This window comes from Ptiloglossa arizonensis, chromosome 14 (assembly GCF_051014685.1).
Source record: "Ptiloglossa arizonensis isolate GNS036 chromosome 14, iyPtiAriz1_principal, whole genome shotgun sequence".
Lineage (NCBI taxonomy): Eukaryota > Metazoa > Arthropoda > Insecta > Hymenoptera > Colletidae > Ptiloglossa > Ptiloglossa arizonensis.
In genome coordinates this window covers 4,429,100-4,450,180 of record NC_135061.1, presented here as the reverse complement: position 1 = coordinate 4,450,180, position 21,081 = coordinate 4,429,100, and the positions used below count along the sequence as shown (strand labels likewise).

General features: G+C 35.3%; 4 protein-coding genes across 15 annotated transcripts in view; 2 read left to right on the top strand and 2 right to left on the bottom strand.

Moving 5' to 3' along the window:
* Nucleotides 1–684: 684 nt before the first annotated feature.
* On the bottom strand, nucleotides 685–2,764 carry LOC143154291 (uncharacterized). The gene is made up of 2 exons (XM_076326264.1): nucleotides 2,280–2,764; nucleotides 685–2,010 (listed from the first exon to the last, which is right to left on the bottom strand). The coding sequence occupies exons 1-2, from the start codon at nucleotides 2,404–2,406 to the stop codon at nucleotides 1,256–1,258; spliced, it is 882 nt and encodes a 293-aa protein (XP_076182379.1). The 5' UTR covers nucleotides 2,407–2,764; the 3' UTR covers nucleotides 685–1,255.
* Nucleotides 2,765–3,408: 644 nt separating this feature from the next.
* LOC143154311 (protein daughterless-like) overlaps nucleotides 3,409–21,081 on the top strand; it is a 279,566-nt gene continuing 261,893 nt past the window's right edge. For 10 of the 11 annotated variants that reach the window (XM_076326306.1, XM_076326305.1, XM_076326303.1 and 7 more), the window contains exons 1-2: nucleotides 13,651–13,867; nucleotides 15,949–16,266. In XM_076326306.1, the coding sequence (XP_076182421.1) occupies nucleotides 16,185–16,266 (82 nt within the window). In that variant the 5' untranslated portion in view covers nucleotides 13,651–13,867; nucleotides 15,949–16,184. Of the gene's footprint in view, nucleotides 3,427–13,650; nucleotides 13,868–15,948; nucleotides 16,267–21,081 lie in introns of those variants that run through there. The other variant, XM_076326299.1, reaches the window with a different exon arrangement.
* On the bottom strand, nucleotides 4,016–11,682 carry Ir68a (Ionotropic receptor 68a). Of its 2 annotated transcripts, none has more exons than XM_076326295.1 (11): nucleotides 11,544–11,682; nucleotides 10,654–10,834; nucleotides 10,445–10,593; nucleotides 9,916–10,224; nucleotides 9,724–9,826; nucleotides 9,380–9,666; nucleotides 8,978–9,316; nucleotides 8,382–8,763; nucleotides 8,149–8,278; nucleotides 4,539–6,146; nucleotides 4,016–4,434 (listed from the first exon to the last, which is right to left on the bottom strand). In XM_076326295.1, the coding sequence occupies exons 1-11, from the start codon at nucleotides 11,588–11,590 to the stop codon at nucleotides 4,418–4,420; spliced, it is 3,552 nt and encodes a 1,183-aa protein (XP_076182410.1). In that variant the 5' UTR covers nucleotides 11,591–11,682; the 3' UTR covers nucleotides 4,016–4,417. The 2 variants fall into 2 exon arrangements, with proteins under 2 accessions (XP_076182410.1, XP_076182411.1); XM_076326296.1 differs by having other exon boundaries at nucleotides 9,380–9,657.
* Nucleotides 13,829–15,347, top strand: LOC143154210 (uncharacterized). Its single transcript, XM_076326127.1, has 6 exons — nucleotides 13,829–13,867; nucleotides 14,344–14,378; nucleotides 14,498–14,609; nucleotides 14,683–14,749; nucleotides 14,833–14,976; nucleotides 15,277–15,347. Exons 1-6 carry the CDS (start codon nucleotides 13,829–13,831, stop codon nucleotides 15,345–15,347), a joined length of 468 nt encoding a protein of 155 aa, XP_076182242.1.

Here is a 21,081-nt window from a genome sequence, read left to right as displayed (position 1 = left end):
TACTTGGTTGTTTGCTTCTTCAAAGTAGAATATCTTCAGTTCTATACAAATGTATCACCATGTAACGAACACAAAACAATTAATTAATGACGAGTTTATTAAACTCAACTGCTTGGATGTTCAACGAAGCTAGCGCTAAATTCGAATTTGTTGTATTATATACAACAATGATATAAACACTGTACAATAGTAAAATTGTACTTACTTGGTTGTTTGCTTCTTCAAAGTAGAATATCTTCAGTTCTATGCGAATGTATCACTATGTAACGGACACAAAACAATTAATGAATGACGAGTTTATTAAACTAGCGTTTTAATAAACTAGCTAAGCTAGCGCTAAATTCGAATTTCTACGAAGATTCGACTGGCAATGACAAGAGACCGACTGTGAAACTGAAATAGCCTAAATAAGCTTCAACTACAATATTACGTTGGGTTTTATAGGTTTTGGAGTAAAAGTGAGAGAAAGATAGCTTAGGGTAAAGTTTAGAAAGATTTCGATGAATGACGTGGAGGCTGAGATGACGTAGGGCTCGTAGGACACGGATGACGCGGATGACGCGGTGTTTGTACGTATACATAAGAAACAACATTGTCCTCGAACTTGAACATCATAAAAAATGTTTTGCTTTCGACTAACTCGAAAACAATTTCCAAAGATTTATATATTTATTATGTATAATATATTATAATGTGCAACAATCGATAAGTTTAGATAAGAAATGCTTACGGTCAATGTTTATAATATATATTGCAGACATAACTGCTACTAATGTCACGAACATTCCAATTTAACAATTTCTTACGGCTCGTTCTGGTGAATTCTTTCCTAATATATTATAATATGCAACAATCGATAAGTTTAGATAAGAAATGCTTACGGTCAATGTTTATAATATATATTGCAGACATAACTGCTACTAATGTCACGAACATTCCAATTTAACAATTTCTTACGGCTCGTTCTGGTGAATTCTTTCCTAATATATTATAATATGCAACAATCGATAAGTTTAGATAAGAAATGCTTACGGTCAATGTTTATAATATATATTGCAGACATAATTGCTATTAATGTCACGAATACTCCAATTTAACAATTTCTTACGGCTCGTTCTGGTGAATTCTTTCCTAATATATTATAATATGCAACAATCGATAAGTTTAGATAAGAAATGCTTACGGTCAATATTTATAATATATATTGCAGACATAACTGCTACTAATGTTACGAATACTCCAATTTAACAATTTCTCACGGATTTTGAACGAACGATAACGATTCGGGGTCATTGGATGAAAATTCGCGCGGGATGCAAGTTAATTCTGAAGCAGAGGATGAACTTTGCGAACTGGAGAATTTTTCAGGTATATTATTAAAAGCTGTCTGCAGACACGAATTATGAAAAGTCTGTTCCTCGGCGTCGGACACGGTTTGAAATAACGTTTTTTTAATTTGAAATTGCAAATGACGCGGTAACATTTTAGTGGAGTTGTACATGGAAAGAAAAAATTGATACAGTGCGTCGTTTTCTTCCTTTTCTGGCTTTAATCGATTCGCCATATTTTCTCGCCAAGTGACGTCTTTATTCTTGCACCTCTTTTCCTCGGTGTGCATGGCTCGTTCTTGTGATAAGTCGACATTGGAATTCACCTTTCTCTTTCTTTTAGTTTCACGTATAGTTTCCTCGCAATTTTCGTTCGCTTCGTCCGTTATTATGATTTCCGCTTCAATTACCGGGCGATCTTCCTCGTTCATTGTTTCATCTTCTTGTTCGTCCTTCGTCACCTGGTTCTCGATATTATTCTGTTCGTTACTGTTAAGAATTTCGGTGTCCGTTCTCGACGACATTGATCTGTTATTCATGAACGGTAACAGATACTCCATTTGTTTTTCGTATGCCCAAAATTTTTTATACACTGCCGTTTGCTCGCTTTTCGACTTGCGCCGACGAAGAGCGTCTCGATGACAATGTCGAAGTGACTTCCATTGAGCCTTCGCTGCTTGGGCTGCAAAGTGTAATTGTCTATTTGTAATTGTAATTGCAAAGTGTCTATTTAATTTTCAGGTATTAAATTTAATTTTCAAGTCGAAAATTGTCATCGAATCACCAGCTGATCATCGATAGAGTCTGTTTCAGATTCGTGAAGTTGGACTCGAGAGTTTCTTACATATTCCATAAGAATGTATAAGAATAGTTCGAACCATTCCATAACGTTTAGATGGACTGCGTGCAAAGATTCCTGCGTATACAACGAACGAGAGAATAAAAACTTACTGGTCAAATTTAATTTCTCTGCGATGGAATTCCAAATCTCCTCCTTTAATTTTGTCTTCGTATAAGATTTATGATTTGTATCGTACAGAATGGGATATTGTTGTACAATTTTTATTAACTTCTCCATGGTGAGGGAACCGAGCTGCGTCTTCGGTGTTTCAAAAGAATATGTCGGCAAGAAGCGCGACACGCAGCAAACTGCGCCTCTACTGCAAACTTGTTGGACTCCACGCAGCCTCTGCGTTAGTCACTCCTGACATCACGTGAGATGCCCGACAATGTGCAGTGTGCAATTGTTTTACGTCGTTTAAAAATCCTTGCACTCCGGTGCTGCGTCACGCTGCGCTGCGTCACCCTGCGCTCGGTAAAACGAAAGAATCGAACGCGACCGAAGGAAGATGTCCAAGAACGACAGCTCCCACTTTCTACCAAACTTTTGAACATTGAGCGCGACGTGCCGCAACGAAGAACCGGATTTTGCGAACGATGTAAAATATACACCGCAACTTACAAAAACAACCAACTCTCCAAAGTTGAAATGTTTCAAGCTTCCTGTAAGAGATCGTAATATTTCGTTTTTTTTCTTTCTGTTATTTTATCGTCTTCTCGATTGTAACGCAACAGTACTTCCCGCTGTATCTTTATCCGTGTCGTCATTTTGATCATCGTTTTTGCTAAGAACGATTCAAATAAGCGTTGTCGCTAATAATTTTATATTCTGGATTTATCTGACCACTCTTGAATACCATCGGTGTCACAGTGTTCGAATTCACAATGTAAACTTACACGGAAGAAATTTTGATAATTGGCGTCTCTGATCGCGCGATGAAAATAAATCATTGTAGAATCAACCGTTTCTTGATATCTTTACGTTTTCACTTTACAATCTTTCTACCTGAAGTACCATCGACCACCGCGTGTGTTGACAATGTTATTCAAAATACGATGTTTAGCTACGTTTAACTTCACGTTTGGAAATACATTTCAATAGTAGGATTGACCTTCTCCCAACCAATGTCTAATTGGAAACTCGACGACTTACGACGAGGAATCGTCATTCGTTCTGCAGAAGTCAAAGGGCTAGTACGTATCGTCTGGGTGCGTCGCTTCGGTAAGACGGAACGTCCGAAATGAATTTACCATACCCGTAAGTAGTAACTTTAATCGTTATGTTTCTTAACTCAGGCTCTGGGGCCTGTTTAAACATTTTCTGATGCGATGCATGAATTTTCCATACGAATGTAACGAGTGATTTTTTATACGAACATTTATGATTGAAAATTTGATCATTCTCCTCACACTATCCATGTTGTATGTTGAAATACAATTTAATGATTTTCTTTTGACAATGTTTACAGTACGAGTACTGTATACATATTTGGCATTCAAGTGTTTCTTTATTCGTTGAGAAATATGTCGTATTTTATGTACAAGATATATGATGTCGCATTTTATATACAAGAAGAAATTTCGCGATAAATGTAAAAGCCTCGGGATCAGGGCAATCAGACAAATAAGTTAAATCTCAAGCCGAAGGAGCGGGGAAAGACAGCTGGATGGGCCAGCCTTCGCTATTTCGTACCGTGTGGCGGAGTGGGAGAACGTAACGAGTGTACCCTACTGTATTATATTTCTTCTTAATTAAGAACGCAACGCAGACGCGGGAAAGGGTTTTGCTTTTTTGCAATGAAATGAATTATTCCATGCATACGAAACAGGCACAAAATAACGGGAAGAAACATAATAATATTCTTTTATTATAAATGAAATGTTGTAATTATATCAATTATTTATAAAGTATGGACAAATTAACAAAATATCTAACAAAAACTATCATAAATATAACTGACGGTCATTCTAAGTTATCATCGTTGTCAAGACTGTCATCAGTACTGGTTACATCTGGTGCAATATCATTTAACGTTGGAGGTATACAGTCCTTAACAAAATTTAAAGTAATATTACGTGTGCCATGTATGTAATGCAACGTCGAAAAATATTTTATTTGAAAATTTATTTTTTTGATTAAAAACAGGGTTTATTAAAAGATCGAGTAAAGAGTTTTCAATGTACCAATATAAATAACGAATAATAAACTGGTATTGGAAAGACTTCTGATAACCATTCTCCAACAATTTTTATATTTTTGGGTCACCTAAAAAAGAAATTGCAATTATGTATATACGTTGTATTTTGGAGTACACTTAAAATTTATATAATGTCATATATAATTACTACTTGAGCACATATTTATATTACCTAAAAATTTCAGTTTTAATCCTTGCATATGCAATTGCGTTGAATACTCGACTCGCGGAGAATAATATTCCAGTCTTTGAAAAATATTTTCTAAGTCTTCTTTCTCTTCTTGAGTGTAGAAGATGCCACAATCTTCTAGTCTTTCATGGATTTTTGTAAATATATTCTCATCAATATCCATATCCTCAATTCTCTCTTCGTTCCTGTCTTCACTTTTGTCCTCAACCTTGATTTCTTCGTATTCTCTTTCATCATCTTCACTTTCTTCGTCTTTGCTTTCTTCATCTTCAATTTCTCCATCTGTAGAATTTCTTGTCTCTTCTTTATTGCAGTATTGTAAAAACTCAGTAACAGATTCTCTTGATATATTTTGCTTAGAAATGGTTAACATTGCATCTTGAATTTCATTTAGCAAATCTTCTTCTTCTTCTCCTGGTTCTTCTTTGCCCCTTTCAATTGTTGCTTGTAAAATAATTTTATTCCAAGCATTTCTTATGTTTGTAGTTGTGACAAATTCCCATGATTCAATTAAAATATCAATACAATCTTTAATTGTGTAATGTTTGTAAAATTCTTGTATTCCCTTTTCATACTGAATTACTTTCTGCATCATTTTGTGTCGAAAACATCTTTTTGTCTTTTCTATCATACCCTGATCCAACCTATGAATCAGGGATGTTGTGTTTGCTGGTAAATACATGATTTTAAAATTTTCATTGTCCATTGAATCTGGAATTTTGTGCCCTGTGTCCAGTAATAAAAGCACTTTTCCAATTATACCATTCTCTAACTGATAAGTTGCAACACTTGTTTTAAAATAATTGTTGTACCAATCTATAAACAGATTTTGATCCATCCAGGCATTTCTTTGTGATTTGAAAACTACCGGCAATTTATCCATGTGATCTTTTAAAGACTTTGGCTTTTTATATTTGTGTATTATAAACGGTTTAAGTTTATGTGTTCCAGTGGCATTGGAACATAATACGATTGTAATTCTTTCTTTTTTTAATTTATAGCTGCTAACACTCTTCTCATTTTCTCCTATAAAGTTTTCTGTTGGTAGAGCCTTCCATAAAAGACCACTTTTGCCCATGTTATATACATTTTCCAAATTTATATTCTCTTCTTTTATTAATTTTTTAAATTTATTAATAAAAATTGTAACTGCATTCTTATCGGCACAGCCTTTATTTCTATATGTGTGGTGCACTTGTATATTATGCCGATGTTTAAATTTTATAAGCCATCCTTTACTTACTTTAAAATTAGAACACGATCCAATGGTATCCTTTATTTCCGTAGCCTTTTTTAAAAGCAATGCATCGGATATAAAATCGCCGAGCATCCTTTTTTGTATAAACCATGTCAGTAATTCTTGTTCTAATTGCTCATACATTGGTCTTCTTAATCTTTGTCGACATTTGCAATACTTCTCGTTATCCGTAAATTGAATAATATTGGAAGCATTACTCTTAATTCGTCGAATTGTCATTGGATGAACTTTATATTTTGTAGCAACAGTTCTAATAGGTAATGTTTTTAAGTCCTGGAGAACATCTAGCCGTTGTTGAATAGTCAATGTGATTCTTTTTCCTGTTGCCATATCTATCTATAATAAACGAAACTGATAACTAATAAAAAAAATATTATGATTAATAAAATATTAAAAATTAATAAGAACCTATGAGTAATTAATTAAGAACTAATAATTAATAGACAAAATATAATAGGAATATAATAAAGAGAATATAATAACAAAAACTATAGTTAATGAAAAAACAAAATAAAGAAAGGAAAGAAAATTTATCACATTTATCACAACTTTACTTTGACTTGCACTCTCACTGAACTTTGCATTTGAACTGTACTCCGTAGGTTAGAAGCACATTTTCTATAATCATTTATCTCCACACTCCTACATATTTTCTTTCTCTAGCTTTTACAGCCCTATAATTGACCCTGCCAGATGACCTGTACTTTTGAATCGCAAGTCTGGCAACGAACTAAAATACGTATTTAAGTAAAACCAAGTAAGGGACTGATGAAAAACAGCTGCAGACATTGCCATTGTTTTTGTATAACTTTCTCTTTTCTCTTTGGAACGTTTGAGAAAAACGAACATATCGCATCCTTGCTATATAATTCAAAAGAAAGCAGGTTACGAATTGTGACCATAATGTAGATTACTTTATGGTTGCGATTTGCAAGGTACTCTCTTTTGAGTTGTGTCACTTTTGTAGCAAATGTGCGATATGTTTTCTTTCTATATGACTATTAAAATGCTAAGGAAGAAGGAGTGACAGGTGTACACTCTGAACTGCTTTCGTTTACATATCATATTGTGAGATTGTCGGACTCACGATAAATGTGAATGTAAACAAAAACGTAACATGAATATTGCCTCACATGGATATTGCTATTACTTCACTCTCGATTCCTCTTTGTCCTTCGCTTATTATCTCATTTTACGTTTGAAGCGAGCGGTAAAATACAAAGAACATTGTTCCCTTTCGATAAATGTGACTCTTCGGTCTTGAAGAATGCACACTTAAGGCGGGAACACTGTAAAATGTATTGACATAAAAAAGTACAGAACATAGATGGTACACAAACCGGGGAATAACGAGGAATATCACGAAATTTCGATCATCGAAAACTATCGAAAGTAAAACTCAACCATCGAAACTCGTTCGATAGTACTAGCGATAGTTTTCTACCTCTAGAAGTTCACTAAGAAGTAAAAGAACATGTACTTAGAATATTATAACATTTCTTTTAAACGAAATGAATTAATACCTGCTATTGTACTTGTAAGTAAACAAGAAAAGAAAATTACATTTGATCCAATTTAGTATATAATTTGTTTATTATTCTGTAAACAATTTATGAATTTGTATTTATGTTTATAAACAACTACAAAATGTTACAATTATTAATACAGGTAAAAGTTTGATAGTAATTCGCAAAATAAGAAGGCAATAAAAGATTTCAGTATTTTCTTTTGAGAAATAGTTTAGGTTCTTAGTTAATATAACCACAAAATAGGACAATGAAGTTATATTTTAGAAAACAAAAAATTTAAGTATATACTTTAAGTTTTCTTCATAAAATTCATCATGTGTGCTGATAATTTTGCTACGTAAAAATATGCAGGAAAATGTTTTTACTTTTGTGACTTTATTAGTTAAGAATTTAAACTGTCTGTTTCTTCACAGAAAAATATTAACATTTTTTTATTATTCTTTTATTTTACATAGTTCTATCAAATTGTTGTCTGTGTCAATAATTTTGTGCCTCGCTATATATTATGTTAATCATCTTGGATTGCATGTTTATAATGCATAACCAAATGTCATATATTTTAGGCATTATCAAACATTTAGTGCAAACATAAAAATATTGTAGTTCTTCTTAAATTTATTCAGAGAATTAATTTATACATCTGAATTGTTGGCTTTTTTTTGTGAATTATTAGAGATATAGAATATGTCTAAATGGTACTTGTCATATTTTGGATCTTTTAAAATAATATATTTCCAATATAAAATTTCTCCTACTAATACTATAGAAGCTAATATATAAGCACCTATAATAGCAATAAAAGCACCTTGCAGCTTGTGAAGATTGACTAATGCCTTTTCAGATTCTGTTTCTTGTCGTATCTCCATAATTTTTGACCATTCCATAACATCGCTCAACCATTTTTCAACCAAACCAGTTTCTATTATATGCCTTATCTACAAACATATATCATATAAAAAACATGAGCATCAGTAATATTTTCATTATTAAAATATAATTAATGATTTTATGATAATTATTAATGAAAATAAAATGTACTAAATTGTCAACACGTGGTTTCAATGGTGAATTCTTTTCCATGCCAATAGCTATGGGCATTTTAAGAGCACATTCTTCCATAATGTGTAGATTATGTTTCAATGATATGTCCTTCATTGTTTTATTTTCTTTTTGTTGTTTTGCAATTATCTGTCTTTTCACACGAACATGTCGAAGCAAATAAGAATTCTCATAATAACAAAGAGATCCATTTACTACTTTTTCAATAGCTTCTTCCTCATTTACAATAAGTCGAAACTTATTACCAATTTTTTGACTATTAAAGTCTGACGATATTAAGAAGAACTCTTTGCTCTCTTCATTCCAACCTCCAACTTCAATAGAACTTTTGGCAAGTTGTGCTAATGTATCAATAGTAACCCTGTATTCAAGTTATGATATACATAAATGATATATACCAATGGTAATATAATGATATACATATACAAATTTGCACATACTTATACATTTATTATGTATTTGTATATGCTATGTGTATATAAATATCTACAGTCTTGGAGTAATACAATGGAGTAATACATTGGAGTAATCACAACCAAAGTATAAATAAATTTTATTGAAATAATAATATTTACCTGGCTACTGGATCTGCAAGAGTTGCAGTCATGCTGGCACGATATTCAACTGCAACTAAAATACTATAAATCCACCACCATCCAATAAGTATTCGTACGGCCCAAGAATTTGGCAAGTTAGGTAATGAAACTTGAAACAGCATGCTATATGTATATAGTATACTGTTTTGTATTTCTGTAAACAGATACAGTCCCTTTGTTTCGTTTTTGATGGACGTAGTTTGAATATGCATTCTACTCTTATAAAAGACAATATATTTTTCATAAGACAATGATAGGTAATAAAATACAACACTTCCAAAAAATAAAGTGAAGAGAAGTGCAATCCAGGTGTATAACCTGAAAACCAAAATGAATATGTATTCTTGTGATTTATTCAGAGATTTATTTACTTATACACACTTAAATGAAAGTATTAGAAGCTTCCATGAATTTTCTGTTAAGGATTCTGGTGTTAGAAAAGTAAGACATTCTGTATTATATGGGATGGTCAAATCAAAATAACTCAAGTGACTTAATGTGTAATATAAGTCACCCAAATAGAATGCAGCCTTTCCTTGTATGCTTTCATTTATAAGACCTGTGTATGTTTGATTCTCTCCTTTGGTACCCCATTTTTCAATAACTATATTGTATGGCATATAAAACTGTGGTTTGAAGTTCATTGCTTCTGATATGATCTGTATTAACTAAAAGGTATTATTGATACAACTGCAAGGTAATGAATCTTTCATATAGTTACATACTTCAAATTCTATTCCTAGGGCCTCTGTATTTCTATTTGGTCGCTTATTATAATAAGACCTTGATTTTTTTGTTACTGCTGGGATGTGCTCAAAAACAGCTATTCTGAGATTGAAATAAAACCTTTAGTAATCTATCTCAAAACAGTAATTACACTTTTCAATTACTGTTGCATTGCAATTTTTTACACTGACCGTAAATGTTTATTTTGTAGATTAGTTGTTTTTTCTGTAAAATGATTTGTACCATAACGCAATTTGCCTCGATACCAAGTATCTATGTACTTAGTCGCAGTAAACGTTTCTTTATAAGCAGGAAAATAGACAGTGTTAAGGTCTATTCTTTCATCGGATATTTTTTTGCCAGAAATATGCATGTATGCATTGTACTGACGTACAAAAACCACATTGATTATCTTATTCCAGAGATGATGCAAATTCGTTTGAAAAAGACGATGATCATATAAGAGGAGAAACAATCCATGAGTGTTGATCAGACGTTGGCTAAGAATGAGAAAGGAAAATAAATTTCATTGTTTAATGTTTGCTGGTATAAGTTGGTGTTGATAATAAAATCACTAATACTAGAATTAATAAGTGTAATAAGTAATTAATAAAAAGGTACAGAAGTTATAAACATAAATTTATATTCTGTTAAATATTGATAAAATTGTTTCCCTATTTATATGCTCGCCACTGTATTCTATATACAGTGTTTATTTACCTTTCCGTGTATTGCAAAAATTCGGCCGTCAAGAAACCATTAGAGGTCAATATGACGTACGCACCGCAACTAATTGCTTTGCTGTCGATCAAAACTTTTTGAATTCGTTTTCTCGGCCGGGAAAATTGTTCATTGTCACGAAGTGCAATCTAAGAACATAAATATCCATACAGCAAATGTTTTTATAAAATTTACATTTCTTGTCTTACCTCATATTTCGATACAAATGAAGAGCCTTGAACATGCGCGATGTCCACAAGTGTTCGATAAAAAGAATCGGTAATAAACACAATACAACTAGTTTGTTGTATGATTTCTTCTGTAATCTTTTCAACAACAAGTTTCAAGTTCTCTTCGTTTCTTTCGCATTGATGCTCTCTATAAAATTCACTACATAGGATGTTAGCAAAAGTATGTTACATTTTTCCGTTATTAATTTTACATTACTTTCCATTTTATAATCCGAGACTTTTGTTACCGAGATGTAAGCAATTTAAGTTTACAGTTATGACATCTGTCACGCGCCGTTTACTCCTGCAGAAGTCGCAGTCGATTTCACAAATATACAATAATATATGTTAAATTTTGTTATAAATATTTTTAAACAGATGCATCGTAGAGTTTGCTGTTATATGATACAGTAAATCTCTATACATATATCGCATATAGTGTTAAGCATTGATTGAAGAGCAAAAATTGAAAATTACGTTGATTATTTCGTATCGATACATACAAGGGCGGTATATTAAATACCCGTGTTAGGAAAAAAAAACGCATTCTTTTTAAACGATGATATACGAACTTTGAGTCAGTGGCGCCCTGAGTCGTTAAAAATGGGTACTTATCATACAGCCCTTGTATACTTTATATCGATAGAGAATTTAAAAATAACAAGGTGTAATTAAAAGTGTACAATATTTTTAAAATCATCCTAATAGATATTTGCTACAATTTATGTCGACCATTATAGAGACACTTTCTGTTTTCTACCGATAATCTTTACATTTTTTATCGAACACTCAATCACTTAATGTCCCTTAGCTAGGTGTTAATCAATTCATTACAGTCATTTTAACACAGGATTTATGGTTAACGATACCTTTTACCAATCACAAGAGTGATTTGCAGACACAAAATGAGAAACATCGTTGCTCAAGCTTGAGTAAAACTTTCTATTGAAGGAGTATACAGATTATATGTACATCGACTCAGTGACCTTTTTAATTTATTCCACCGTTTGAAGAAATAGAATATTCAGGAATCTCATTTCTTGGCAAATTACGTTGGATAAGTGGTGTAATCGATAATGAAAATGCAGGTTAATAATATCGCTTGTATCGGTTCCGAAGAGGTCATGGTTCCATTTCATGTTTATTTGAAATCGTAAATCGATATTGTGTCACGTTAAAAATTGTACGATGTACATAGTGCTGCGGTTATTGTGTGATATCTCTGTCTTGATGTAAATATATTGCGGTTAACTTCAAAACTACAAATTACCCCAATTTTTTCCATAATGTAATTGCTTGACAGAACTAATCGAAGAGATTGAAGAAACTTTGATTCTATCTCCCTTCGAGTCTTCGCTCACAGCAACCTCCACGTGATGAGACTTGGTAATTGGTATTACTTGCACCGTTAATTGAAATTTATTAAAAAGTACATCATAATTTGGTGATTGGTATCCACAGAAATATACGAAAAAGAAAAAACAGAACATTGAAATATTAAGAAAAAAAGTCAAATATTATTCACACAAAGTGACTGCCCCATTGAACCCCTCCATTGGCGTTGATTAAGCATAGCCACGGCCCTGTTGAATCGAAAGAAGCGAGCAGTAGAGCACATGACGGCAAACTGCTGTACACGCGTTGTGAACGACTATTTTCTCGGCCTGCTCAAACGGTAAGTTGTTTCGACTCTTCTGCCGGTCAGGTTTCTTCGGAAATGTTTACAGAATCCGATCGTGGGTAGGGTTTTCGTCCTAGGTAAAGGACTTTTTGTAAAAATACAAAAATAATGCAAAGAAACTACACAAACGGCACTTATTTAAACTTTGACGTCAATTTATAAATATTTAGGGATAAAAAAAATTAATAAATTATATATCGCTATATTCGAGAAACTTTCATGTTTTTCGAAAGCTGGGGATGATACAGTAGTTCAACTTTGGGCTGGGGAGTGTGACTATACAAGGATCACCAACTGATTTTTGGAAGGCAAAAATCGTGTTGGACAGTGTTAATAATAAATCATTGAAAAACTGTTTTGCCGCGTTAACGACAGTAAACTCGTATCGTCACCTAGCGGAAAACGCATAAACTAAATTGGCTCAGAGATTCACAACCTGTTGTGCCCAAATGAATTAGAATTTAAAATCTTCGATTAGCTTCGTATATTGCAATAATTTAGTAACATTATGTAGGAACACTTTGCAATTGCGGTGAATTTTTATTGCAATGGAATATTAGTAAATTTCAATATTGTACGCACGTGCAAGTGTGTAAATTGAATGTTAAAATTTTATTATTAATCTTCAAATTCTTATATCAAGAAGATCTTTGAAAACTCAAAGTAAATATATTTACGATTCATTCTGGCTCAGAAACATTTAATAAATTTACCTATATTGTGTACAGAAAATGATATTTTAAATATTTCAAAATTAATAAATGAATTAAAACTTTTGCAAGAGGAAAAGCTCAAATGCGAATGAATTATGTTACTACATAAACTGATATTTATATTAATTTTGTTGCCATGTAGTTATTTTTCTTCCTTTTTTTATAATAAATTGTATTTATGGTACTCTGTAATCATTATAATAAATACAATATCATTATCAAAATTTTTATTCCTATTTAACTATTTTGTAGCAGGTGAAGAATTTATGAATATACTACGTCACAAATATATTTATGAGAATGGTTTAAAAATTTGCGAGTACTTGATTTAAAAATAAGCGCGAAAATATTTCGAAATTCGATTTGTAGTTGATGCAAAATCATTCTTTTATCACATGGATTGGTTCATAAATTAAATAAATCCATTAGCAAAGAATTTTATTGCGTAATATAGTTGTAAAATGTTGCAATACCAATGGGAATAATGTTTAGGCATAATATTTACGGATTTTCTAATTTGTATGTGTCGTCGCTAGGTGGCTATAGTATTTGTCAGACCGTAACAATCGTTGGTACGTAGTATTCGTTTTGTGTTGCATGAGAGGGGCGTTTCAAGAGAAGAAACTGAAATATATTTTCATAATCGCGAATAAGTAACAATCGTGATTTAATTAACTATCAACACCAATACAGTCATAGAAATAAGGACTCTCTAACAATCTCGGATTGTAGGTCCAAATAAGGTCTCACAACTTGAAAAATGCCGGATACGTCCAGTATATCTCATTACCCATTAAAGGTAAATATTATCAAAGTACTGTTATAATGTTGCCTTTTTCGTATTCGAGATTTGTATTGTGTGAAAATTGTTTTGTCTGTTTTTGAAAATGCAATTCGATCCATGCTATTCGTTTATTTTGTATTTTGATCGGTTTTTCCTTACTCGTCCGCGTGCAAATATTTTCGGCCAATATATAATATAACCAATTATGAGAACAGATGTCTGATAATCCCAACATAGTTATAATTATACTTCACGATAGTTTTTAAGTAGTTTCATTGACACGGTGCATATTTCGTTTGAAATAATATACAATTATGTAAGGGTATACGGCAATAAAACAGTTTCGTATAACTAGTTCGACGAGTTTCTCATATTATCCAAGGGGTTTGTGCATTACCGTAATTATATTTTCGAGAAACTGCATCCTAGAACATTACACACTGACTTTGTACTTTGGGACCATTTTTTATGAATTATTCGGATTTTTTCAGGTAATATTTGCAATTCATTTAATACTAGTAACATGGTAAGAATAAATTATATACTTCTTCATGTATTAATATATAATCTACTTCTACTTGCTAATAGAGTGGTATATTGAAATGTGGTCTGCAATATGTAATTGTTAAAAAACTCAATTTTTAGGGGTATTCAGGGATCATGGTGTCCAAAATCAGTAATGTTTTACAATTTTCTCTTCTTCATCTGCTTATTGTGGGCTATTCATAGTATTGAAACAGACGAACCATTGCAATTTGTAAGCAATTAACATTATTGTACAGTGTGTAATATTTTATCGGTGCTCATGTATAATGTGGTTATTGTTTTAGGCACTTTTCATAAATCTAATTTCCATAGTTTTTGATGTAGTGACATTGGCAGTCTATTTTCCATCGTGTAAGTCAGTGATGTCTTCGGTTTAAATCAAGATTCACCTACAGTATTTGGAATTAAATTGTTTGATTAACCTTCCCATGTAGGGGATCCTTCTTATGAGAAGTTTAGCGCGGCAATTATGATTATAAATATGATCGTACGCGTTGTCACAAGCGTATACCTTCTTCGAATAGGCCAAGCACGAGGTGGATTTTTAGCCACAATGTTCCCTCCAGGTCCAGTGATGGGTCAGTAATAAATTGGATACAGATTACAGATCCATGTTTCGTAGACCTGCATTGCTTCTTCAAGGTTTTTGCTTTAAGTAGGTGCATGAGACTTTTTGATAAATACAAGCAGAATATATTATTTTAAGCAAATTGCACGAGCAACTGTTACGTCTAAATTAGTTAAAAGCTTGCTAGTATGTCTGTAAACAATTTTATGTACGAGTATTGTAAAGCATGTGTTACGTTGCCATCTTGTATATATAATTTATAGTGTCAAAGTGTCAGGGGCATATGTTTACGTTTGTGTTTCTATTTTAGGCTTACAACGACAAGATTACGAAGACATATCTCAACCAATTCCACAAAATTTTGACTTTGCTGAAATTTAAGAGTATGGCATAATGTTTTAAAAATTCCATGTATCGAAAGTCACGCGACATTGTGTCTAATCTATGCTAGCTCGTACGACGTACGTGCAAGCATAATCTCGATACTTAAATTTACCTTCTAGAGCAAAAACTCTGTGCTTCAGAGTTTTTAACAACAATAATATTCGATGTGAGCTAACAAGTATTACAAGCCAAAAAAAGGTGATTATTTTTTTAAAAGGTATCACCTCTTTTCGGGTTGTATCACAGCAATAACAACAGGCGTCGATTGAAACGCAGGCTGCCGTTCAAGCTATCGTTATTTGTTCATAAGTTTACGACGATTTGTATAATAATAATAATAATAATAATAATACACAAAAAAATATTGTATTATTGAATCGCTATAAGAAATTTTATCTGAGTTATAGATTTCATACATTAAATTAACGGAGATTTATTCTGTACAATTGTTTATACGTATAACATGTAAATAAAAGTCTTGATATAAAAAAAACGATAATATTCATTTCCGATGAATGTAGTATATGTACTGTCTGTAGACATAGTAAACAAGAATTATTGCAATGTATTAATCTATGCATGTTTCTTTTTTTTAAAGGTGCTCAAGCAGGAAAGAGCGACATTCAAAGTGGCCGCGTAGCGATAGTGGCGCGATTCGTCGTAGGCAGGTGGCACCACTGATGGGCTATAAAAGCCGCGTCGGTGAGGCGGCGTGGTTCAGTAGTGTGCGTGACCGTTCCGGGAGGAGGGTGGCTCCGCGTGCGGCCGCACCGCGAAACCGTGCCCACTCGTCTCAACCACGGACGTCCACTCGTTTTCTCGTCTCGTGAAAACATGGCGGCCAGCGACGACGAGCCGATGCATCTCTACGAGGTCTTTCAAAACTGCTTCAATAAGATCGCCAACAAGCAGCCCGGTGAGTGCCGTCAGCCACGAAACAGTTTCTTTCCCGAACCAGGGTCACCAAAATCTTGTGCTGTGCGTGCGCGCCGTGTGAAAAATAGAGCGACACGGAGTCTCTTGTGTCTAGTGCTACTCTCTACGAAGAAGCACCGTGCATTAAATCTCGCGAGCGTCGCTCTGGTGTGTTTTCTGTGTCAACGAGTACCTCCTGCAAAGGTTAAGCAGAGATATGGGTGTTGTGCGTCGGTCGATCGAGCCCTCGATCTTCTCGAGGATCGCGCCGGACGTATCTCTCGACCGACTCGGTCCGTTCTGTGTTTTGGTTTGCTTGTCAGTGCTTTGGACAGTGCTGCCCCGTCGTAGTGAACTAACCCCCGGGAGAGATCTGTTCTTCGTTGTACTCCTCGTATCCTGTATTATCGTTCTTTCTTTCTCGATCGCGCGAGTTTCCTTCGACTGGCGTCTTCGACGTTGAAAAATATTGACGACATAACCTAGACACACACCAGAGACGACCCGTCGCTGTCATGTGCAACAGCGTCCAGTTACTGTTGTGACGTGCCCGCGATGGCACAGGCCGAGAAAAAGCCTTTTTAAGGTTACTATACTTTATCACGTTTGTTCCGTGGTCCATGAATCTCGTGAGATAGCCAGTTACAAGTTGCTCCACGATTGGGCGTGCTCCGATTGCTCGCATACCACGTGTCTTTGCGACGCCGCTGGAGGAATCGTTAGAGGTTAATCGCTCGAACGTAATTCAGGAGACTATAAATCTAAGTCTTTTTCTCGGCGGACAGCCCGGGGAGATCTCGAGGGAAGGGACTGCCGTGCTTTTTTCCTTTATTTTTCTTCTTTTCATACACCTGCCCGACTGAGAGAGAGAGAAAGAGAAGCAGCTCTCCGCGAAGCGATGCGCCGTAACCGCTGCGTGTCGTAGAACCGTACCGAAAGTGGTTCTCATTTTTTTTCGCGATCCACGGACACGTCAATTCCGGCACGTGTCTGCTCGTTTTTCGCTCGGATGGATTGTCGATGTTTGTGCACACACTTACCGCGGTCGAATATTCTTATCTGTTTTCAAAAAACGATGTTATCTAGCGGTCTGCGACATTGTTGAGCTCTGATTTATTTCCGATAAGCTTGTGCCAATGTTGTTCGCTGTGATACAGCGAAATTATTTGATGTTACTCTATAGTCGAAGAGGTAATTCTAACGTCGACAGTTCGCACGACGATGCTCGAGATATAGTTGGTCAACCGAGACTCGGATATTTGTTTAGCTTGAGAGGATGCTGTTTGGAAAACGGCGGAGCTGCTCCGTTCAAACCGAATACCGTCTCAGCCGAATACAAGTATTTCGTATTGTATCGCATTCACGGTAGTTGCTCCACACACTGTTTATTTTCTTCGACGGTATTCGTTAAAAAATGTCGTTACATAAAAATGTCTCGAGTCGGATTAGGGACAGATTTTATTGTTGCTCAAACTTTCCGTAGTATCGAAGATACAAAACTGTTATTCCTATAACGTAATGTTTTTCAAGGGTTACCATCTTTCTTCTCTCGTTATGGTGGATTTGAAGATACATTTTACGGAGTAAATGAACGAATCATTGAACAATATCGTTTATTCGTTTAAATCTTGACGACGAATAGATTATTCATCGAGAACACGTCGAGTATATAGATTAAAAAATATTATACAATTACTTTTATACATTGTACAGTAAGCTAATGTAACCTAAGATCTTGCACGGTTTTCAACTTCCATTTGGTCTCATCGTCGTCTCATTCTACCAGTCGGAACTACGAATTCGAGGCGTTTCTTTTTCCTTTACATCAATTTACAAATATACGGGCACTTTGCGCGAAACAAATTCTTGTTTCGTCGTGATACGACACGTTTGTCGCGTTCACGTTTGTTCGTTCCGTATTAGTTGTACACTGTCCAAGTATTGCGAGGTAAAAAGATTAGTTTCGTTTAGATTTAAAACACTTAAGGTTTTCGTGCGGATCGGGCGAATAAATTCTTCCACGTTCGATCGATCGTGTTACATTTGATATTGATGCTCGTACGTACGTTGTATTTAATCGGCGATTAGATATACGATTCGTGTCGAGTTTTGCGCGATGTTTGGAGAGATCCGTAGCAATTTCGAAAATACATGCCGGTTTGTTTGAGATCGATGGTCGTCTTACTCATTTATATTCCGATGTTTGAGCGGCGCGGTGTCAAGTTCGTTAAGCGTCAATTGTTCTGACGAGGCAGTCGTCAATTGCCAGCAATCCGGTTAATTCTTTGCTCGTTTCGGCCGGTTAATTTCAACCGTTGCCACTATCGGTGGAAATACCGTGAACAGTGTATCGTATCGAGTATTTTCGTAAGTTTGGCATCCTAGGTATTAACGAGAAAAAGAGGCAACGCAAGTGCTGTTAGATCTTAGGTCACGTGTACTCTTTTACGAGGTGCAATGCTCCATTTTTTCAATTATCTTTTAACAGTTTCAACCAGAGATACGCAAAATATTTCAATTTAGCGTTATATTTGTTACTGGTCGAATCGGACCAAATTTCCTAATTTTCAATGTTTCTCAAGTGACTGGAATCTCCCAACTAAATTTAAATGCAACGTGTTGAGGTATTCCAAAACGTTAGATTTACGTTATTTTTTCAATTCAAAGTACAGCTTGCTGTAATCCCAAGTACGTAACACAGTTACAAAACGATATTATCAATTCTTGTTAATAATAATACCGCTTCGACGCGTTTCGATAACACAGCTCGCGTCTGTTCGCGCGAACGTTCGGTCGCGCGCTCTTTGTCTCTCAAACGCGAAGGTAGGACAGCGTGGCGTAAAAGTGGGGGTCGCGTTTGGCGTGATTTACGGCCGGGAAAGTGACCTTGAGCGGCCAGTTGAATCTGCTCCGACTGTAGTGTGCAAGAGCACGGTAAACGATGTCAGGTGGAATGGTGCTAACCCCTTAAGCGGCGAGAGAATTTTCACGAGACGTCGGGGAAGGGTATTTGACATTTTAACGAGATGTCTATTAAAAGAACTCCGTTTTCGTATTCCATACAATCCGCTTACCAACGAGTGTATCGTAATGTCGCGTTATTTTTCCATCCGGCATTCGTTACTCCAGTTAAGTTGTGTTTCTTCTTCATTTTCCGGCTTTCGTATCGCTTGGAGATTATTGCATAACTTTAAGGAAAGTACCAGTCGGTTGGTCCCTCGTGTCCGTTGTGTAAACCATTTTAATTAAGGAAGACGAGTTAACTCGTCGTTAGAAAATACACTTGAATAATTACACGCACAAAGTGAGCGTAATAATTACACGGTCCTCGCTCCGTGAAAACACTGTTTGCTTGGACGTATTTCGCTTCGTTAATTTATCCGAATATCTTTGTCTTTAATGACACTATTCCGAGCGAGCCGATCCTCTGGACGTTTTCGATTGGACGCGTGTAGATCGAGAAACCAGTTAGGCGCGAGTATGAAATTCTTGCGACGTGTAACCGATTCGATAATTGTTTACCGTGTTAACGATTTCTCCTATTGCAATGACCTTGAAGTAAAAGTCGAAGCGAGAAGGTCGGGGAAAGTTGGCGGGATCGTTCTTAGTTTTCAAGTTTTAATTATTAGCAACTCGAGTTGTAAAACTACGCCTCTACGGGCACGAGGTTGAAACGTTTCTGTCTATAGACGCTAGGCGCGAGATGCTCCCTGACTTCTGATTGGTCGAATCAACTGGGCGGTCACCGCTCCGATTCGACCAATTGAAAGCCTCCTCTTTCCGTGCCAGACATCGAAATACCGACTCGGTCGTGATCGTTACTTTTCGCTTCGCAACGTTCATAATTTTCGTTCAACGTTAACAATTTTAATTATTTACATTACACCATTGTCCTTACCGATTTCAAGTCCTTGAAGCACGTAAAACGGTTTACGAGTGTACCAGAACGAGAACCGATAATCTCACTTCAAAATAAATTACAATCACTTATTATTTTCTCATTTTTCTTAATTCTCGATTACTAAGATAATTTTGTAATTTACTAATGTACCAAATTATGGAGAATATTTTTACGATACGTAAACAATGTTGCCGTTTTCCGTCAACGGAACTTATTTTACACAATTTATATGGTACATCGACCTTTGGGCGGACCCTACGCGGAATTTTTCAACGCACAGTGTGAATTCGGCTTTAAGCTCGGTATTTCCCCCGCGCAGTGTAGCGCTATCGAGCAACCGAAGAGATTCGAGTCCATTTTACGGATTTACGAGACACACTGTATACAGATCTTGTTTTCTCGAATCCAGCAGGAACGCGTGTCAGCGTTCATTGTTCAATCTCCCAAGGGTCAGGGCGCGATCGTTCAAGCGCAAGGGTATTCTAAAAATACGAACGAACCGCGGCACGCACTCCGAAAATATTTTCTTCCATTCGGAAGCGTTCCCCGTTCGCGTCTCGATGATTCCCGCGATCGAAGAAACTCTTTTCTTTTTTCTTTCTTTTTTCTCTTCTTCTCGATCGTTAAACCCTTTCCGCGACGTCTTTGGGAAAACGATCGCGAGACCGCGCGCGAACGCTCGCGAAAACAGCGCGGATCCCAATGGCCGATCCGATCTAAAATTATCTGGCGGGTGACTCACGAGTAAATCTACCTGAAGCGGAGTGAGTTTGTTTCGGGAAACCGCGGCGCGATAAAACCTTGCGTAAATAATTCGCGACCGTCGCGTTAATTATCCTCCAGTCGATCGACGAAATTACACGCTCCGATTGGACAAAAACGAAGGGTGGAAAATGTTGATTCGCGGAGCGAACA